The following is an 18,250-nucleotide window of genomic DNA, read 5'->3' as shown; positions in this document are numbered from 1 at the left end:
TTGCTTTACATGAGTTGTGTTTTTCATTGTACATTGCTGGATATTTCCTTATCATACAAATCCAAAAAGGAATTCATAGATTACTAGAAAATTAAAGTAGGAATGGATGTATTTTTACTTTTGCCTGAAATGCAGTTTCATTTGTATATGATATTTCAACAAGTACTGCATATGCAAGTGTTTAATGCATTTCTGTTAGAGAAGTGGTAAAAGGAGGAACAGAATGGACATATCCTCTTGATCCAATTACCTCAATTCCTCCTCAGAACAGTGTGCTGTCTGTGTAATTCAGCAGCACAAAGTGTTTCAGTTTCATTGATTGGGAACTTTGTGCAGAATAGAATCTGTTAAAGAATTAAGTGAAAACCCACCAATGCTGTAAACACAAGGTCCTGTGGAGTTAACTTGCTTTACAAATATGCAGGATTGTTTCAATAAATGCAATGTTGACTGTTGAGTTTTTTTTGGCTTGTGCATAAGCAGCAGGAACAAACATTTCGGGAAAGTGAAAGATGCATCATGTTCTTTTTTTTAAAAACCTCCTTAACGATCATAAATATCTTGACCTCTACAAACACAATTAGCCAGGTCTAAAACCAGAAAATACAGTCAGAGATATTATACATTATAATGTTGAGATTGCAGGTGAAAGGAAGTAAGAGGCTGTTACATATTGACTGACGGGATAAAGGGTTTGTTGTTTGAAATTATTGATTAAAGTTCCACATTCCCAAGCGTTTGCTACCACACTTGTATACCTCCAAAATGGTAATCTTGCTAATTTGAGCAGGACTAAATGATAACTAAATGTTACTGTGGAAGTAACAAAGCTCAACACCATTTCAGATTTGCTGGGAAGAGTTTACAGCATGCAGTTTATTCCATTGTGACTCCTGGCAATGACTGCAAGCAGGTGATAAACGATTGTGAACCCTCCCTGACCCGATGTCTGAAGCCAACCACAGATGTGAATGTGTGTAAGTCTAAAACCAGAACATTCTCAAATATGATACTGGGGATTTTCCTGAATTTCAGTCAGCACCATCTCCTAAAAGGCAGCAGCCAGATTTACTTTTTATAATGCTCTATCACTCATAGATTTCCTTAATTTCCTTACTCCAGTGATAACCATTTATAATGTAAAGCAGTCTTTGCACCCTAAAACCAACTCAACCAGATTTTCCCTCCAATGAATACCAAATGCATTTAACAGGTTGACTGGCTTAAGCATGCAAACAACGTATTTGGAAGTATAACTTTTTCTAACCCCTGAAACAATGCATCAAGGATGGTTCTCTCTGAGGGAGCAGCCAATTGATGCAGGCACAGTCAATGTTTCATTCAAACAGCAAGTATGTAAATGAATATATAAACGAAGAAATTTTCATATTAAAACAAAAATTTAATCTGCAAAAACCATAACCTGAAGCAAAAAAACCAAACTACTGGGTAACCAGAACTTTGGTCCTACAGAAACAACTCTGCAGAAACAACACATCAGACAAGAAGATTAACTTTCTAGAAAAAATGTTTAACCCAAAAGAGCTTTTCTTCTGAGACAGTCTGTTCGGTCCTCACTGCTCTATAAACTGGACAGGTTGCAGACAGTTGGCAAAACCACTCTCTTCTAAGACAAAGTTAGGTCTGATCAGGAGCCTAGTGACAGTATTATGTTAAGAGTTCATCCATGAATGACAAAAGCAGTCAGGTTTGTTCCCAATCAGTGTCTGAATGAAAGATGGCTGTAAGGGCAAGGCTGGTCCTTACATTCCATCCAATGTGGCTTGTTTTAAAACACCAATGCATGATTTGATAAAAAGGAGCAAGCTTTCTAATGGGGTAGGGGCAAATCAAATTATTTCTACAAAAATATTGAGATCTACAAGCAGCACACTCAGGTGCTCCAAAGACCTGAAGAGGGACATCTGTGAGCTAAAAAAGAAAATTGGTGCAATCAATCATTCTCCTTGTAGAGCACTGAGCCGCTGAGCCAGACCAGCAGTTACTTTCCTGCCTGCTGGGCTTGTCGGCGAAGCAGGATGTAGATCTTCTCCTTGAGCCAGTCCTTGTTGTAAGGTTGGTAAGTCTGTGTGTCTGCTCGATATCTGGAGAAACAAATAAGATTGTCTAATCATTTAATACCAGCCAGACTCCTGCACCATATAAAACCAGATGGCTCCAATGTTTCTCCACAGTCAGTGGTTCCCATTTGAAAGGGGGCAGTAATTTGCAACCACTGCTATTCCTCACCTAGTTTGGCCTCCATGTGACTCAAAACCCACAGCAATGTAATTGACTTTAAACTGCCCTCTGAACGATTAGGGTTGGGCAATAAAATTTCAGGTCTAACTAGTGACACCCACATCCCAAATAAATTTTTAAAAAGCATTTTTGCTCCTTGTTCATGCACAGGTTATTTTTCCCTTATTTCTTCTTAGAGTTTTTGGGCATCACTGATAAAGCTATTATTATCTATCTCTAATTGCCCTTGAGCTATGTGACGGTATTTCAGACGATAATTAAAAGAGTCAACCAGATTATTGAGTCACACATTGTAGGCCAGACCAGGTAAGGATGGCAGATGACCTGCATACTATTTGCAAGATAAATGCAGAAATCCACAAAAGATCCTTTGCACCTTCCAAATTCTCAACCACTTCCATCTAAAAGGACAAGGGTAACAGATACACAGGGACACCCCCACCCCCCTGCAAATTCCCCTCCAAGCCACTCATCATCCTGACTTGGAAATACATCACTGTTCCTTCAGTGTCAAAGGGTCAGAATCCTGGAATTCCATCAGGGCACTGTGGGTCAACACACAGCACATGGAGAGCAGCAGTTCAAGAAAGCAGCTCCCCCCCACCTTCTCAAGGGGGAAACTAGGGACAGGTAATAAATACTGGACAGAGCCAATGATGTCCATGCCTCATGAGAGAATAAAAACATTCCTTTGCTAAAAGACATTAGTAAACCAGATGGGTTTTTGCAACAACCTATGGTATTGAGACTAGCTTTATATTGCAGATTTATTAATTGATTTTAAATTCCATAAACAACTGTTTTTAAATTCACGTCTAAGGGCCTTTGGATTCCTAGCAGAATTCCCTCTAAACGGTGTAGCTGTGCAGCCACTCAGCTTTGGCCAGCACACTGGCCTCCACTTTCAGGAAGCTGATGCTGAGTACAGATCTTGGAAATCTTCACTGTAGAGAGAATAGTTAGAGGGAATTTAGGGAGATTACTAGTCAAATGAGGGGACAGTGAGGTCTGCAGATGCTGGAGAGCATAGTTGAGAGTACGTTGCTGGAAAAGCACAGCAGGTCAGGCAGCATCCGGGGAGCAGGAAAATCAACGTTTCGGGCATAAGCTGGGAGCCTCAGAGATGGAGAGATAAATGGGAGGGGGGTGGGGCTGGAGAGAAGGTAGCTGAGAGTGCAATCGATGGATAGAGGTGGGGTAAAGGTGATAGGTCGGAGAGGAGGGTGGAACGGATAGGTGGGAAGGAAGATTGGCAGGCAGGACCGGTCATGAGGGCAGTGCTGAGCTGGAAGATTGGAACCCGGGTAAGGTGGGGGGGGAGGGGAAATGAGGAAACTGGTGAAGTCCACATTGATGCCCTAGGGTTGAAGGGTCACCTGTATGTCCTCGGCAGAGCGGGAGGGGGAAGCTGAAATGTTTAGCCACATGGAGGTCGTGGGCCTGCTCGATCGCCACTCCCTCACCACCTGACGCTTGGAGGAAGAACGCCTTCCGTTTCGGGACCCTTCAACCCCAGAGCATCAATGTGGACTTCACCAGTTTCCTCATTTCCCCTTCCACCCACCTTACCCTGGTTCCAACCTTACAGCTCAGCACCACCCTCATGACCTGTCCTACCTGCCAATCGTCCTTCCCACCTATCCGCTCCATCCTCCTTCCTGAACTATCACCTTTAACCCCATCTCCATCCATCTAATGCACTCTCAGCTACCTCCTCCCAGGCCCCACCTTCCTCCCATTTATCTCTTCACCCCCAAGGCCCGCAGTCTCATTCCTGATGAAGGGCTCCAACCCAAAATGTCGATTTTCCTGCTCCTCTGATGCTGCCTGACCTGCTATGCTTTGCCAGCAATGTAGTCTCTACTACTTGACAATGACCACTGCACTGTCATTTCATTACTACGCTGAAATGTGGCATGACATTTGAAGTAGTTCCATAGATTTATAGAACTCCCTACTGTATGGAAGCAGGTTATTCAGTCCATCGAGTCCACACCAACCCTCCGAAGACCATCTCACCCAGACCCACAACTCCACTCTATTCCTGTGACTCTGCATTTCCCATGGCTAATCCACATAACCTGCCTATCTTCGGACTGTGGTAGGAAACTAGCATTCTCTGAGGAAACCCACACAGACATGGGGAGAACTTGCACACTCCACACAGTCACCCAAAGGTGGAATTGAACCTGGGTCCCTGGTGGTGTGAGGCAGTAGTGCTAACCACTGAGCCACCATGCCATTCTGTCATTCACAATTAAAATGCTGGTTTACTAGAAAATAATTTCTATCATTTTAAACTAAAATAAAAATATTTGCTGCAACAATAAAGCCATTATTCTTTGTGCATAATGATATTTCAGGGTGAGTCTAATTGCACAGCTAATTTAAAGTGCTGGAATTAGCTTTATATTCCAGATGTATTAATTGATTTTAAATTCCATAGGCTACTGTTAACTCTGGCAGACATGCACAATGTAGAGCTGGAATATTCAGAGATGATGTCAGGAATAACTTTTCACAAACAGTAATGGAAATCTTGCCCCCCCCGCAAAAGTCTGCTCAGGTTAAAGTAGAGTCAAGTAAAAATTTCAAAATTAGAGAGATTGATAGATTTTTGGTTAAGATATTGCTGTCAGGTGTAGTAACAGTGACTGCACTTACACGAGGCAGCTGAGGTCAGCAAGGTCATCAATGAAGTCAAAGAGCTGGCTAATGTCATACGTGATAGACGGACTGTTTGGGTTCATTCGCTTTAAATGTTCTTCAAACATTTTGCAGACACCTGAGAAGAGATAAATAAAAGCTCTGCCTAAGTCACAATATATTTTAACTTCAGTCTGAAATCTTGTGCGGAACTGAATATTCTCAAAAGGAAGCTTAAAAATGTGTGGCTGGAAAAGCGCAGCAGGTCAAGCAGCATCCAAGGAACAGGAGATTCCTGAAGAAGGGCTTATGCCCAAAACGTCGATTCTCCTGCTCCTTTGATGCTGCCTCCTGAAGATCCCTTCTTCAGGAATCTCCTGTTCCTTGGATGCTGCTTGACCTTCTGCGTTTTTCCAGCAATACATTTTTAAGCTCTGATCTCCAGCTTCTGCAGTCCTCACTTTCTCCCATTCTCAAAAGGAACTCTGCGTTCACCCTCCCCGCTGCTCCCAGAACTTCACAGTGTGTCAGAATTAGCAGATCCACCACAATACATTTGTTAGCTTTCTGAAAAGGAAAAATGAAGGGGGAAACAGAGGGGAGGCCACAAGAAAATAAACAGAGTGGCTGATAACTGCGGCACAAGAAACAAATAGTTGCTTGTGTCCAACTGCAATATAAACTGATCACATTCGAGGAGTCGGAATGGTCTGAGCAACCCTGGGGCAGGAAGAGAGAAAACAAGAAACTGTTGTAGAGAGGATGTTTTCTCATGGGAGCAATCTAGGGTGAGAGGTCAGTTTTAGGATAAGGGACAGCAGATTTTTGAGAGAGATGTGGAGGAATTACTTCTCTCAAGAAATGTGAATCTGTGGAATTCACTCCCCTAAAGTGTGGTGAATGGCTGGACACAAAGTTATGGAGATGGACAACTTTTAAAATTAGTAATGGGTTAAAGGGTTATGGGGAGCAGGCAGGAAAGTGGAGTTGAGGCTGAGATGAGATCATTTGTAATTGTATCAAACAGCAGGGCAAGCTTGAGGGGCCGAATGGCGTCTTCTTGCTCCTAACCCTGATTTTCTAAGCCAGGGTCGTATGGTGCTCGATCAAGAACTGCCCCATTGGAATCTTTATGGACAGGGGTTTGAGTAAAGGAGATTCTATAGGTCAGTCTGTGGTCCAACCTGCTGACGCACAAATTAAGTATTGGGCCTATTGAAATGTAAACTACAGTGAGAGCTGCCCAGAGAGAAAAGCTCGATTATAAATTGCAAATGCAGAACAGGCTGTGTAAACAAAATGTCCAAGGTGGCCAAACAGTTTTTGTGAGGCAGCAAACAAAAAAACTCAACCCTAATGTCCCTTTTGTGATTGGAAAATGGGAGACATCCACTCATCAGTTCACAGCTTTTAATTTCAGTGTTTTAACACGTGTGCACTACATTAAGATTGATCAGCGAGTCATACCTTCCATACATTCATTGACAGATTCATAATCTGCGTAGGTCCTTCCCTCTGGCCGTTTAGTAGGTTGTACAAGGAGAATTGTGTGTGACTAGAACAGAGTAAATAGGAAAGCAAGACGAATTAAAAGCTTAGAAAAAGCAGGAAATTTTGTGAGAGACTGCTCAATCTTTGGCAAACAGAATGCACCAATCCCAAATTCCATCCTTTGCTGCATTCCTTTGAAACTCAAATTCCCTCAGCGTTTCAGACACCTTCCCACGGCAATTTTTCCACATTCTCTCAACAATTTGAGCAAGTACACTTCTTCACAATACTATGTTTTTAAAATTGGTTCAATGTCAATAGGTTAAAACTGGTTCAATAGGAAACAAAGGGTAGTGATAAACGGCTCCATTTCGGAATGGCAGGCAGTGACCAGTGGGGTACCGCAGGGATCCGTGCTGGGACCACAGCTTTTTACAATATATGTTAATGATATAGAAGATAGTATCAGCAATAACATTAGCAAATTTGCTGATGATACTAAGCTGGGTGGCAGGGTGAAAAGTGATGAGGATGTTAGGAGATTACAGGGTGACCTGGACAAGTTAGGTGAGTGGGCAGATGCATGGCAGATGCAGTTTAATGTGGATAAATGTATGGTTATCCACTTTGGTAGCAAGAACAGGAAGGCAGATTACTACCTAAATGGAATCAATTTAGGTAAAGGGGCAGTACAGAGAGATCTGGGTGTTCTTGTACACCAGTCAATGAAGGCAAGCATGCAGGTACAGCAGGTAGTGAAGAAGGCTAATAGCATGCTGGCCTTCATAACAAAAGGAATTGAGTATAGAAGCAAAGAGGTGCTTCTGCAGCTGTACAGGGCCCTGGTGAGACCACACCTGGAGTACTGTGCAGTTCTGGTCTCCAAATTTGAGGAAAGACATTCTGGCTATTGAGGGAGTGCAGCGTAGGTTCATGAGGTCAATTCCTGGAATGGCAGGATTACCTTACACTGAAAGACTGAAGCGACTGGGCTTGTATACCCTTGAGTTTCGAAGATTGAGAGGGAATCTGATTGAGACGTATAAGATTATGAAAGGATTGGACACACTGGCAGTAGGAAACATATTTCCACTGATGGGTGAGTGCCGAACCAGAGGACACAGCTTAAAAATACGGGGTAGACCATTTAGGACAGAGCTCAGGAGAAACTTCTTCACCCAGAGAGTGGTGGCTGTGTGGAATGCTCTGCCCCAGAGGGCAGTGGAGGCCCAGTCTCTGGATTCATTTAAGAAGAAGTTGGATAGAGCTCTCAAGGATAGTAGAATCAAGGGTTATGGAGATAAGGCAGGAACAGGATACTGATTAGGAATGATCAGCCATGATTATATTGAATGGCGGTGCAGGCTCGAAGGGCTGAATGGCCTATTCCTGCACCTATTGTCTATTGTCACTGCAAGTGAAGTCATTATTACTCTGGGTTTCTATCTGAGGTTTGGCTACTTCATTGATTAGCTCGGGGAGTCCGCCTCACCATTAGTTAATTCGCAACAACCTGCATTAACATCGTACTTTAAATTTAACAGAACTGCTTCATGTGTGCAATTATGAAACAGACACACAAAGCTGTTAGATCAGGTGACTAAAAGCAGGGTAACACAGGCAATTTTTTAAGGAGTGTGTTTGAGAAGAGAGAGAACGGAGACTTTCAGGGACAGAATTTCTGAACTTGGAGCCCAGGCAGCTGGAAGTTCTGGCCTATGTGCAGAGCAACTAAAATCAGGAGCAAAAATAGAAACTGCTGGAGAAACTCAGAAGGTCTGGCAGCATCTGTGGAGAGAAAAATAAAAGAGTTAATGTTTTAGGGCCACTGAGCCTTCATCAGAACTTGGCGATACTTAAGAGACCAACACAGAAGGAGTGCAGAGGACTGTGCGCTGCAGACGGCTGGAGAAAGGGGAAGCTGAAACCACAAAGGCATTGAAAAACCACATTTTTAAAAAAAGATTGAGGCTTTGACAGACTAAGAGAGAAATCTGGTGAACTGCAACTGTTTATTTTGTGGGCGGGAGGTGGGCGGTGTAGATTCTGACTGTTTTGGAGTCTGGGGCACTCCAACAGTTTCTTTATTGGGTGCACGGGGTGTTGGGAATTCGGATCAATTTTGCTGCAAAAATGGACAATTTTCTCAGACTTTGATCTTTATCTGCCATGGATGAAGGGTGAACTAACTACACTCCTCGGATGCAGCCTGATGTACTGTGCTTTTGCACAGAGTGGTGGAGAAAGAGAAGGAAAGGCAAAGATTAAGACAACCACCCTCTCCAATCCAGGCACCGCAGGAGAATGGATGTTGTTAGTGGTGGTGGAAGCAGGGAGGGGGTTGGCTTTGCTTTTCCTTTGGTGGGAGTTGAGGAGGGAGGAAAAGGTTTTGATCCCTCTCCCTGAGGAATTTGTTTCGAAACAGCAGCACGGGGGAGGGGAGAAAGGCTTTTTTCTTGCGGGGAGGGAATGAGAGTGGTGGGGGCAAAAGAAGAAGGGCCTGAACTACTCACAGGATGGGGGGGGGGGTGGGCGAGAGGACGGGGGAGGAGGGGGGGGTCGAGGACGGGGGAGAGGGGGGGGCGCAAGGACGGCGGAGGGGGCGCGAGGACGGGGGAGGGGGGGGCGCGAGGACGGGGGAGGGGGGGGCGCGAGGACGGGGGAGGGGGGGGCGCGAGGACGGGGGAGGGGGGGGGCGCGAGAACGGGGGAGGGGGGGGCGCGAGGACGGGGGAGGGGGGGGCGCGAGGACGGGGGGGGGGGCGCGAGGACGGGGGAGGGGGGGGGCGCGAGGACGGGGGAGGGGGGGGGCGCGAGGACGGGGGAGGGGGGGGGCGCGAGGACGGGGGAGGGGGGGGGCGCGAGGACGGGGGAGGCGAGGACGGGGGAGAGGGGGCGGGCGCGAGGACGGGGCGGGGGGGGGGAGAGCGAGGGGGGGCGCGAGGACGGGGCGGGGGGGGAGAGCGAGGGGGGGGGGGCGAGGACGGGGGGAAGGGGGGGGGGAGGGGGGGGGGAAGGGGGGGAAGGGGGGGAAGGGGGGGGAAGGGGGGGGGGAAGGGGGGGGAAGGGGGGGGGGGAAGGGGGGGGAAGGGGGGAGGGGGGAAGGGGGGGAGGGGGGAGGGGGAGGAAGGGGGGGAAGGGGGCGAAGGGGGCGAAGGGGGCGAAGGGGGCGAAGGGGGCGAAGGGGGCGAAGGGGGGGGAAGGGGGGGGAAGGGGGGAAGGGGGAAGGGGGGGAGGGGGGGAGGGGGGGAGGGGGGGAAGGGGGGAGGGGGGGAGGGGGGGAAGGGACGCGGGGGGGGAGGGGGGACGCGGGGGGAAGGGGGGGAAGGGGGGGACGGGGGGACGGGGGGGACGGGGGGGACGGGAAGTGGGAGGGGGGGGGTGCGAGGACGGGGGAGAGAGGGGGGGGCGCGAGGACGGGGGAGAGAGGGGGGGGCGCGAGGACGGGGGAGAGAGGGGGGGGCGCGAGGACGGGGGGAGAGAGGGGGGGGCGCGAGGACGGGGGGAAGGGGGGGGGGGGGGGAAGGGGGGGGGAAGGGGGGGGGAAGGGGGGGGGAAGGGGGGGGGAAGGGGGGGGGAAGGGGGGAGGGGGGAAGGGGGGGGGGGGAAGGGGGGGAGGGGGGGAGGAAGGGGGGGAAGGGGGGGAAGGGGGGGAAGGGGGGGAAGGGGGGGAAGGGGGGGAAGGGGGGAAGGGGGGGAGGGGGGGAGGGGGGGAGGGGGGAGGGGGGGAGGGGGGAAGGGGGGAGGGGGGGAAGGGGGGAGGGGGGGAAGGGACGCGGGGGGGGAGGGGGGACGCGGGGGGAAGGGGGGGACGGGGGGACGGGGGGGACGGGGGGGACGGGAAGTGGGAGGGGGGGGGTGCGAGGACGGGGGAGAGAGGGGGGGGGCGCGAGGACGGGGGGAGAGAGGGGGGGGGCGCGAGGACGGGGGAGAGAGAGGGGGGGGGCGCGAGGACGGGGGAGAGAGGGGGGGGGCGCGAGGACGGGGGAGAGAGGGGGGGGGCGCGAGGACGGGGGGAGAGAGGGGGGGGCGCGAGGACGGGGGGAGAGAGGGGGGGGCGCGAGGACGGGGGGAGAGAGGGGGGGGCGCGAGGACGGGGGGAGAGAGGGGGGGGCGCGAGGACGGGGGGAGAGAGGGGGGGGCGCGAGGACGGGGGGAGAGAGGGGGGGGCGCGAGGACGGGGGGAGAGAGGGGGGGGCGCGAGGACGGGGGGAGAGAGGGGGGGGCGCGAGGACGGGGGGAGAGAGGGGGGGGCGCGAGGACGGGGGGAGAGAGGGGGGGGCGCGAGGACGGGGGGAGAGAGGGGGGGGGCGCGAGGACGGGGGGAGAGAGGGGGGGGGCGCGAGGACGGGGGGAGAGAGGGGGGGGCGCGAGGACGGGGGGAGAGAGGGGGGGGCGCGAGGACGGGGGGAGAGAGGGGGGGGCGCGAGGACGGGGGGAGAGAGGGGGGGGGCGCGAGGACGGGGGGAGAGAGGGGGGGGGCGCGAGGACGGGGGGAGAGAGGGGGGGGCGCGAGGACGGGGGGAGAGAGGGGGGGGGCGCGAGGACGGGGGGAGAGAGGGGGGGGCGCGAGGACGGGGGGAGAGAGGGGGGGGCGCGAGGACGGGGGGAGAGAGGGGGGGGCGCGAGGACGGGGGGAGAGAGGGGGGGGCGCGAGGACGGGGGGAGAGAGGGGGGGGCGCGAGGACGGGGGGAGAGAGGGGGGGGCGCGAGGACGGGGGGAGAGAGGGGGGGGCGCGAGGACGGGGGGAGAGAGGGGGGGGCGCGAGGACGGGGGGAGAGAGGGGGGGGCGCGAGGACGGGGGGAGAGAGGGGGGGGCGCGAGGACGGGGGGAGAGAGGGGGGGGCGCGAGGACGGGGGGAGAGAGGGGGGGGCGCGAGGACGGGGGGAGAGAGGGGGGGGCGCGAGGACGGGGGGAGAGAGGGGGGGGCGCGAGGACGGGGGGAGAGAGGGGGGGGCGCGAGGACGGGGGGAGAGAGGGGGGGGCGCGAGGACGGGGGGAGAGGGGGGGGGCGCGAGGACGGGGGGAGAGAGGGGGGGGCGCGAGGACGGGGGGAGAGAGGGGGGGGCGCGAGGACGGGGGGAGAGAGGGGGGGGCGCGAGGACGGGGGGAGAGAGGGGGGGGCGCGAGGACGGGGGGAGAGAGGGGGGGGCGCGAGGACGGGGGGAGAGAGGGGGGGGCGCGAGGACGGGGGGAGAGAGGGGGGGGCGCGAGGACGGGGGGAGAGAGGGGGGGGCGCGAGGACGGGGGGAGAGAGGGGGGGGCGCGAGGACGGGGGGAGAGAGGGGGGGGCGCGAGGACGGGGGGAGAGAGGGGGGGGCGCGAGGACGGGGGAGAGAGGGGGGGGCGCGAGGACGGGGGGAGAGAGGGGGGGCGCGAGGACGGGGGGAGAGAGGGGGGGGCGCGAGGACGGGGGGAGAGAGGGGGGGGCGCGAGGACGGGGGAGAGAGGGGGGGGCGCGGACGGGGAGAGAGGGGGGGGGGAGGGGGGGGGGAGGTGGGGGAAGGAAGGGGGAGGTGGGGGAAGGAAGGGGGAGGTGGGGGAAGGAAGGGGGAGGTGGGGGAAGGAAGGGGGAGGTGGGGGAAGGAAGGGGGAGGTGGGGGAAGGAAGGGGGAGGTGGGGGAAGGAAGGGGGAGGGGGGGGAAGGAAGGGGGAGGGGGGGGAAGGAAGGGGGAGGGGGGGGAAGGAAGGGGGAGGGGGGGAAGGAAGGGGGAGGGGGGGAAGGAAGGGGGAGGGGGGGAAGGAAGGGGGAGAGGGGGAAGGAAGGGGGAGGGGGGGGAAGGAAGGGGGAGGGGGGGGAAGGAAGGGGGAGGGGGGGGAAGGAAGGGGGAGGGGGGAGAAGGAAGGGGGAGGGGGGGGAAGGAAGGGGGAGGGGGGGGAAGGAAGGGGGAGGGGGGGGAAGGAAGGGGGAGGGGGGGAAGGAAGGGGGAGGGGGGGAAGGAAGGGGGAGGGGGGGAAGGAAGGGGGAGGGGGGGAAGGAAGGGGGAGGGGGGGGAAGGAAGGGGGAGGGGGGGGAAGGAAGGGGGGGGGGGAAGGAAGGGGGGGGGGGGGAAGGAAGGGGGGGGAAGGAAGGGGGGGGAAGGAAGGGGGGGGAAGGAAGGGGGGGGAAGGGGAGGGGGGGGAAGGGGAGGGGGGGGGAGGGGAGGGGGGGGGAGGAGAGGGGGGGGGAGGGGAGGGGGGGGAGGGGAGGGGGGGGAAGGGGAGGGGGGGGGAAGGGGAGGGGGGGGGAAGGGGAGGGGGGGGAAGGGGAGGGGGGGAAGGGGGGGAAGGGGAGGGGGGGGGGAGGGGGAGGGGAAGGGGGGGGGAAGGGGAAGGGGGGGGGGAAGGGGAGGGGGGGGAAGGGGAGGGGGGGGAAGGGGAGGGGGGGGAAGGGGAGGGGGGGGGGAGGGGAGGGGGGGGGAAGGGGAGGGGGGGAAGGGGAGGGGGGGGAAGGGGAGGGGGGGGAAGGGGAGGGGGGGGGGAAGGGGAGGGGGGGGGAAGGGGAGGGGGGGGGGAAGGGGAGGGGGGGGGGAAGGGGAGGGGGGGGGAAGGGGAGGGGGGAAGGGGAGGGGGGGAAGGGGGGAAGGGGAGGGGGGGAAGGGGAGGGGGGGGAAGGGGAGGGGGGGAGGGGGGGGAAGGGGAGGGGGGGAAGGGGAGGAGGGGGGGAAGGGGGGGGAGGGAGGGGAGGAGGGGGGGAAGGGGGGGGGAGGGAGGGGAGGAGGGGGGGAAGGGGGGGGAGGAGGGGGGGAAGGGGGGGGAGGGAGGGGAGGAGGGGGGGAAGGGGGGGGAGGGAGGGGAGGAGGGGGGGAAGGGGAGGGGGGGGAAGAGGGGGGTAGGGGAAGAGGGGGGAAGAGGGGGAAGGGGAAGAGGGGGAAAGGGAAGGGGGGGAAGGGGAGGGGGGGGAAGGGGAGGGGGGGGGAAGGGGAGGGGGGGGAAGGGGAGGGCGGGGGGAAGGGGAGGGGGGGGGGAAGGGGAGGGGGGGGGAAGGGGAGGGGGGGGAAGGGGAGGGGGGGGGAAGAGGGGGGGGAAGGGGAGGGGGGGGAAGGGGAGGGGGGGGGAAGGGGAGGGGGGGGAAGGGGAGGGGGGGGGGAAGGGGAGGGGGGGGGAAGGGGAGGGGGGGGAAGGGGAGGGGGGGGGAAGGGGAGGGGGGGGGGGGAAGGGGAGGGGGGGGGAAGGGGAGGGGGGGTGGGGAAGGGGAGGGGGGGGAAGGGGAGGGGGGGAAGGGGAGGGGGGGGGAAGGGGGGGGAAGGGGGGGGAAGGGGGGGGAAGGTGGGGGGAAGGGGGGGGGGGGAAGGGGGAGGGGGGGGAAGGGGAGGGGGGGAAGGGGGGGGAAGGGGGGGGAAGGTGGGGGGAAGGGGGGGGGGGGAAGGGGGAGGGGGGGGAAGGGGAGGGGGGGAAGGGGGGGAGGGGGGGAAGGGGGGGAGGGGGGGGAAGGGGGGGGAAGGGGGGGGAAGGGGGAGGGGGGAAGGGGGGGGAAGGGGGAGGGGGGAAGGGGGGAAGGGGGGAAGGGGGAAGGGGGGAGGGGGGAAGGGGGGAAGGGGGAAGGGGGGAAGGGGGGAAGGGGGAAAGGGGGGAAGGGGGGAAAGGGGGGGAAGGGGGGGAAGGGGGGGAAGGGGGAGGGGGGGAAGGGGGGGAAGGGGGGGAAGGGGGAGGGGGGGAAGGGGGGGAAGGGGGGGAAGGGGGGAGGGGGGGAAGAGGGGGGAGGGGGGGAAGGGGGGGAAGGGGGGGAAGGGGGGGAAGGGGGGGAAGGGGGGGAGGGGGGGAAGGGGGGAAGGGGGGGAAGGGGGGAGGGGGGGAGGGGGGGGAAGGGGGGAGGGGGGGGAAGGGGGGAGGGGGGGGAAGGGGGGAGGGGGGGAGGGGGGGGAAGGGGGGAGGGGGGGAAGGGGGGAGGGGGGGAGAAGGGGGGAAGGGGGGACGGGGGGAAGGGGGGACGCGGGGGACGTGGGGAAGGGGGGAAGGGGGGAAGGGGGGGAAGGGGGGAAGGGGGGGAAGGGGGGAGGGGGGGAGGGGGGGAGGGGGGGGAAGGGGGGGAAGGGGGGAGGGGGGGAGGGGGGGAGGGGGGGGAGGGGGGGGAAGGGGGGAGGGGGGGAGAGGGGGGAGGGGGGGAGAGGGGGGAGGGGGGGGAAGGGGGGAGGGGGGGGGAAGGGGGGAGGGGGGGGAAGGGGGGAGGGGGGGGAAGGGGGGAGGGGGGGGAAGGGGGGAGGGGGGGGAAGGGGGGAGGGGGGGGAAGGGGGGAGGGGGGGGAGGGGGGGGGGGAAGGGGGGAGGGGGGGGAAGGGGGAAGGGGGGAGGGGGGGGGGGAAGGGGGGAGGGGGGGGAAGGGGGAAGGGGGGAGGGGGGATGGGAGGGGGGGGGAGGGGGGGAGGGGGGATGGGAGGGTGGATGGGAGGGGGGGAGGGGGGATGGGAGGGGGGGAGGGGGGATGGGAGGGGGGGAGGGGGGAATGGGAGGGGGGGAGGGGGGAATGGGAGGGGGGGAGGGGGGATGGGAGGGGGGAGGGGGAATGGGAGGGGGGGAGGGGGGATGGGAGGGGGGATGGGAGGGGGGATGGGAGGGAGGGGGGATGGGAGGGGGGGAGGGGGGGAGGGGGGGGGTGGGGGGGGGAGGGGGGGGGGGGGAGGGGGGGGGAGAGGGGGGGAGGGGGGGGGGATGGGAGGGGGGATGGGAGGGGGGATGGGGGGGGGGAGGGGGGATGGGAGGGGGGGAGGGGGGGAGGGGGGAGGGGAGGGGAGGGGGGGGGAGGTGAGGCAGGACATTTCCCCCTCCCCCTCCCCCTCCCCCGATCCCGGGGGTCTCAAGGCTCCGAGCCCCGTCCCGCGGGGGCGGGTTTCCCCCCAAAATAAAACCCCAAGTTTCAGTCTCTCACCATTTCTTTAATTTTATATTTTTTTTCCGCCGCTTTTTATCTTCAGCCTCACGAGACTCTCAGAGGGAGACGGGATGAAAGAAATGGACGCCGGAAGCCACGACCTTCGACCCGGAAGCGCCGCGACGCCGGGCCCGCCCACTTTTCCCGCGTCGGTGAAAAAAGTTTGTGGGAAAAGTTTCCTGAAACTTTTGAGAGCGGCGTCCCCCCGGCCGGACGTTGCACAGAAGCAACTGCGGGCTCTCCCGGAATTCAGTCCGAACCCGGACACGTGTTTTGGAGGAAATAGGTTTTAGAAACAAAAATCCTGGAGAAAGAAAATAAACTGGAATTTGGAAAATAGGTGTCATGGAGATATACACCATTGAAACAGACCCATCGGTTCAACTCGTCTATGCCCACCAAATATCCTAAATTAATTAGGTCCCATTTGCCAGCATTTGGCCCATATCCCTCTAAACCTTTTCTATTCATATACCCATCCAAATGCCTTTAAAATGTTGTGGAACAAATAAAAACAGAAATCGCTGGTGAATCTCAGCAGGTCTAAGTTAAAGATCACACAACACCAGGTTATAGCCCAACAGGTTTAATTGGAAGCACTGCTCCATCATCAGGTGGTTGTCAGAAAGCTAGTGCTTCCAATTAAATCTGTTGGACTATAACTTGGTGTTCTGTGATTTTTAACTTTGTTCACCCCAGTCCAACACCAGCATGTCCAAATCATGACTCAGCAGGTCTGGCAGCATTTGTGAGAAAGAAAGCAAAGTTAAGGTTTCAAGTTAAGTGTGATTTTTCTTTGGGTGAAAAGTGTTGCTTATTTCTAAGTCTGCTGTTCTTTGTTTTATTCAAAGGAATTGGGGATTGTGCACTTTAAACCTGTTGTTAAATATCGTGTGCAATTCTGGTCTCCTTCCTATCAGAAAGATGTTGTGAAACTTGAAAGGGTCCAGAAAAAACTTACAAGGATGTGGCCAGGATTGGAGGGTTTGAGCTGTAGGGAGAGGTTGAATAGGTGAGGACTGTTTTCCCTGGAGCGTCGGAGGCTGAGGTGTGAGCTTATAGAGGTTTATAAAATCATGAGGGATATGGATAGGATAAATAGACAAAGTCTTTTCCCTGGGGTGGGGAGTCCAGAACTAGAGGGCATAGGTTTAGGGTGAGAGGGAAAAGATATAAAAGAGATCTAAGGGGCAACTATTTCACGCAGAGGGTTGTATGGAATGAGCTGCCAGAGGAAGTGGTGGAGGCTAGCACAATTACAACATTTAAAAGGTGTCTGGATGGGTATATGAATAGGAAGGGTCTGGAGGGATACGGGCTGGGTGCTGGCAGGTGGGACTAGATTGGGTTGGGATATCTGGTTGGCATGAACGAGTTCGAATGAAGGGTCTGTTTCCATGCTGTACATCTCTATGACTCAAAATAATGGAAATGGAGACGTGGGACATTCACAGTTCAGTTATTGTTGTGAGACTTTCAAAACGAATTTGGCAAAATACAAAAGTAATGGACTGCATAGATACAAAAGTGATTAAGTGGCAGAAAGTGGTGTAATGGTGAAATATAGTTTCTCAGACTAGCAGATGCGGCAATATTCAGATGATGGTATTTGGACCACCGCTCATTGATGAACTGGACTAAAGTGTACACAGCATACTTTCAAAGTTTGCAAATCACACAAAACTGAGAAGCATAGTGACTGGTGCAGTGGTTGAGAGGATTTATGCTACAGTAGGGATTTCTACCTCTGAGCCAGAAGCTCCAATTCCAGGTGCATCACCATAACTACATTGTTATGGAATTTGTGTTCATGTTGGCCAAAAAGGCTGACAGCAGGTAGTGAAAGAATGAGAGTCTCTCTGTCAGCTATCCTACAGAAGACTATTCCAGATGTTTGGACCAATTCAATGGACATTCATGGTCCAATCCTCAGAAACAAGGACAGAGAAAAAGAAACAAACAGGTCACGTAGGTAGTGGTGGAGTTCAGGAGTGGCTAGTGAAATAGCCAGGCATATGCTCGATGAAATAAAATGCAGAAAAAGTTTAATTTTGGATAGAAAAATGAGATTGAAAGATTATTTATTAACAATCCAGTTATTGAATGGTGCAGTTTCAGAGACTCTGCGTTCTTCATAAAAACACATTTGTGGAAGGGATAGGACAATTTGGAAAGGCTGTTTCAAAACAAACTTTAGGTTGAACATTTATAAATCACTGGTTAGCCCCAGCCGAAGCATTTGTGTTTGAATTCCAGACATCCCACTTTAGGGAGAGTATAAGTACCTTTCGAGAAAAACAATTCTTAGAATGCTACCAGGTGTTATGTTTATGGAGCCAATCGATACCAGGTAATGGTTGGGGTAGATTACTGCCACCAATCCTCCTTTATATACAGTGTCTGATTGTTTAACAGTATCACAGAGTTCTTCACAACACAGTTATCATCTATCTATTCCGTTCCTATTTTCTAACATTTGGCCATGTATGCTATGGTGTTTTGGGTGCTCATCTAAATACTTATTAAATGTCCACAACTCTTTTAAGTAATGTATTCCAACCTCTGGTGAAACAATATTTCCTCAAATTCCCACTAAATGGCCTGTTCTTTACATTGAAACTGTGCCACCTGGGTTATTGCCACCATCTACTAAGGGAAAAACATCTACTCTGTCTATGCCCCTCGGTCTTTGTACACCTCAGTCAGATTCTATCTCAGTTTTCTTTGCTCCAAAGAAGCCAACGCCAGCCTATCTAGTGTGTCTTTATTGTTGAATCTCCTCTGCACCATTTCAAATGCAATCGCATCCTTCTTATAGTGGTAGAGGAAGAATGATGAGTGGGTCTTAATAAAAGGCACTTTTCTTAAAATGATGCTTTTGTTACATGATCACAATAGGTACAAGTCACACAATCTTAGGCATTTTGATTAGGAAGCGCAAGTCCCTCCTGCTTCAGAGATGTGTCATACCATTTCTGAACAGTCTGTTTATACAACGTCTAA

At 55.9% G+C, this 18,250-nt stretch overlaps 1 protein-coding gene across 1 annotated transcript; it reads right to left on the bottom strand.

Moving 5' to 3' along the window:
- Window positions 1-508: 508 nt before the first annotated feature.
- erh (ERH mRNA splicing and mitosis factor) lies at window positions 509-15,378 on the bottom strand. The gene is made up of 4 exons (XM_043680726.2): window positions 15,245-15,378; window positions 6,376-6,463; window positions 4,927-5,047; window positions 509-2,105 (listed from the first exon to the last, which is right to left on the bottom strand). The coding sequence occupies exons 1-4, from the start codon at window positions 15,245-15,247 to the stop codon at window positions 2,003-2,005; spliced, it is 315 nt and encodes a 104-aa protein (XP_043536661.1). The 5' UTR covers window positions 15,248-15,378; the 3' UTR covers window positions 509-2,002.
- Window positions 15,379-18,250: the final 2,872 nt, after the last annotated feature.

This window comes from Chiloscyllium plagiosum, unplaced genomic scaffold (genome assembly GCF_037043375.1).
Source record: "Chiloscyllium plagiosum isolate Xiang-an unplaced genomic scaffold, Cpla_swu_hap1 HiC_scaffold_47, whole genome shotgun sequence".
Taxonomy (NCBI): domain Eukaryota; kingdom Metazoa; phylum Chordata; class Chondrichthyes; order Orectolobiformes; family Hemiscylliidae; genus Chiloscyllium; species Chiloscyllium plagiosum.
The sequence above is the reverse complement of the archived record's forward strand: the minus strand, read 5'-3'. Positions and strand labels throughout refer to the sequence as shown.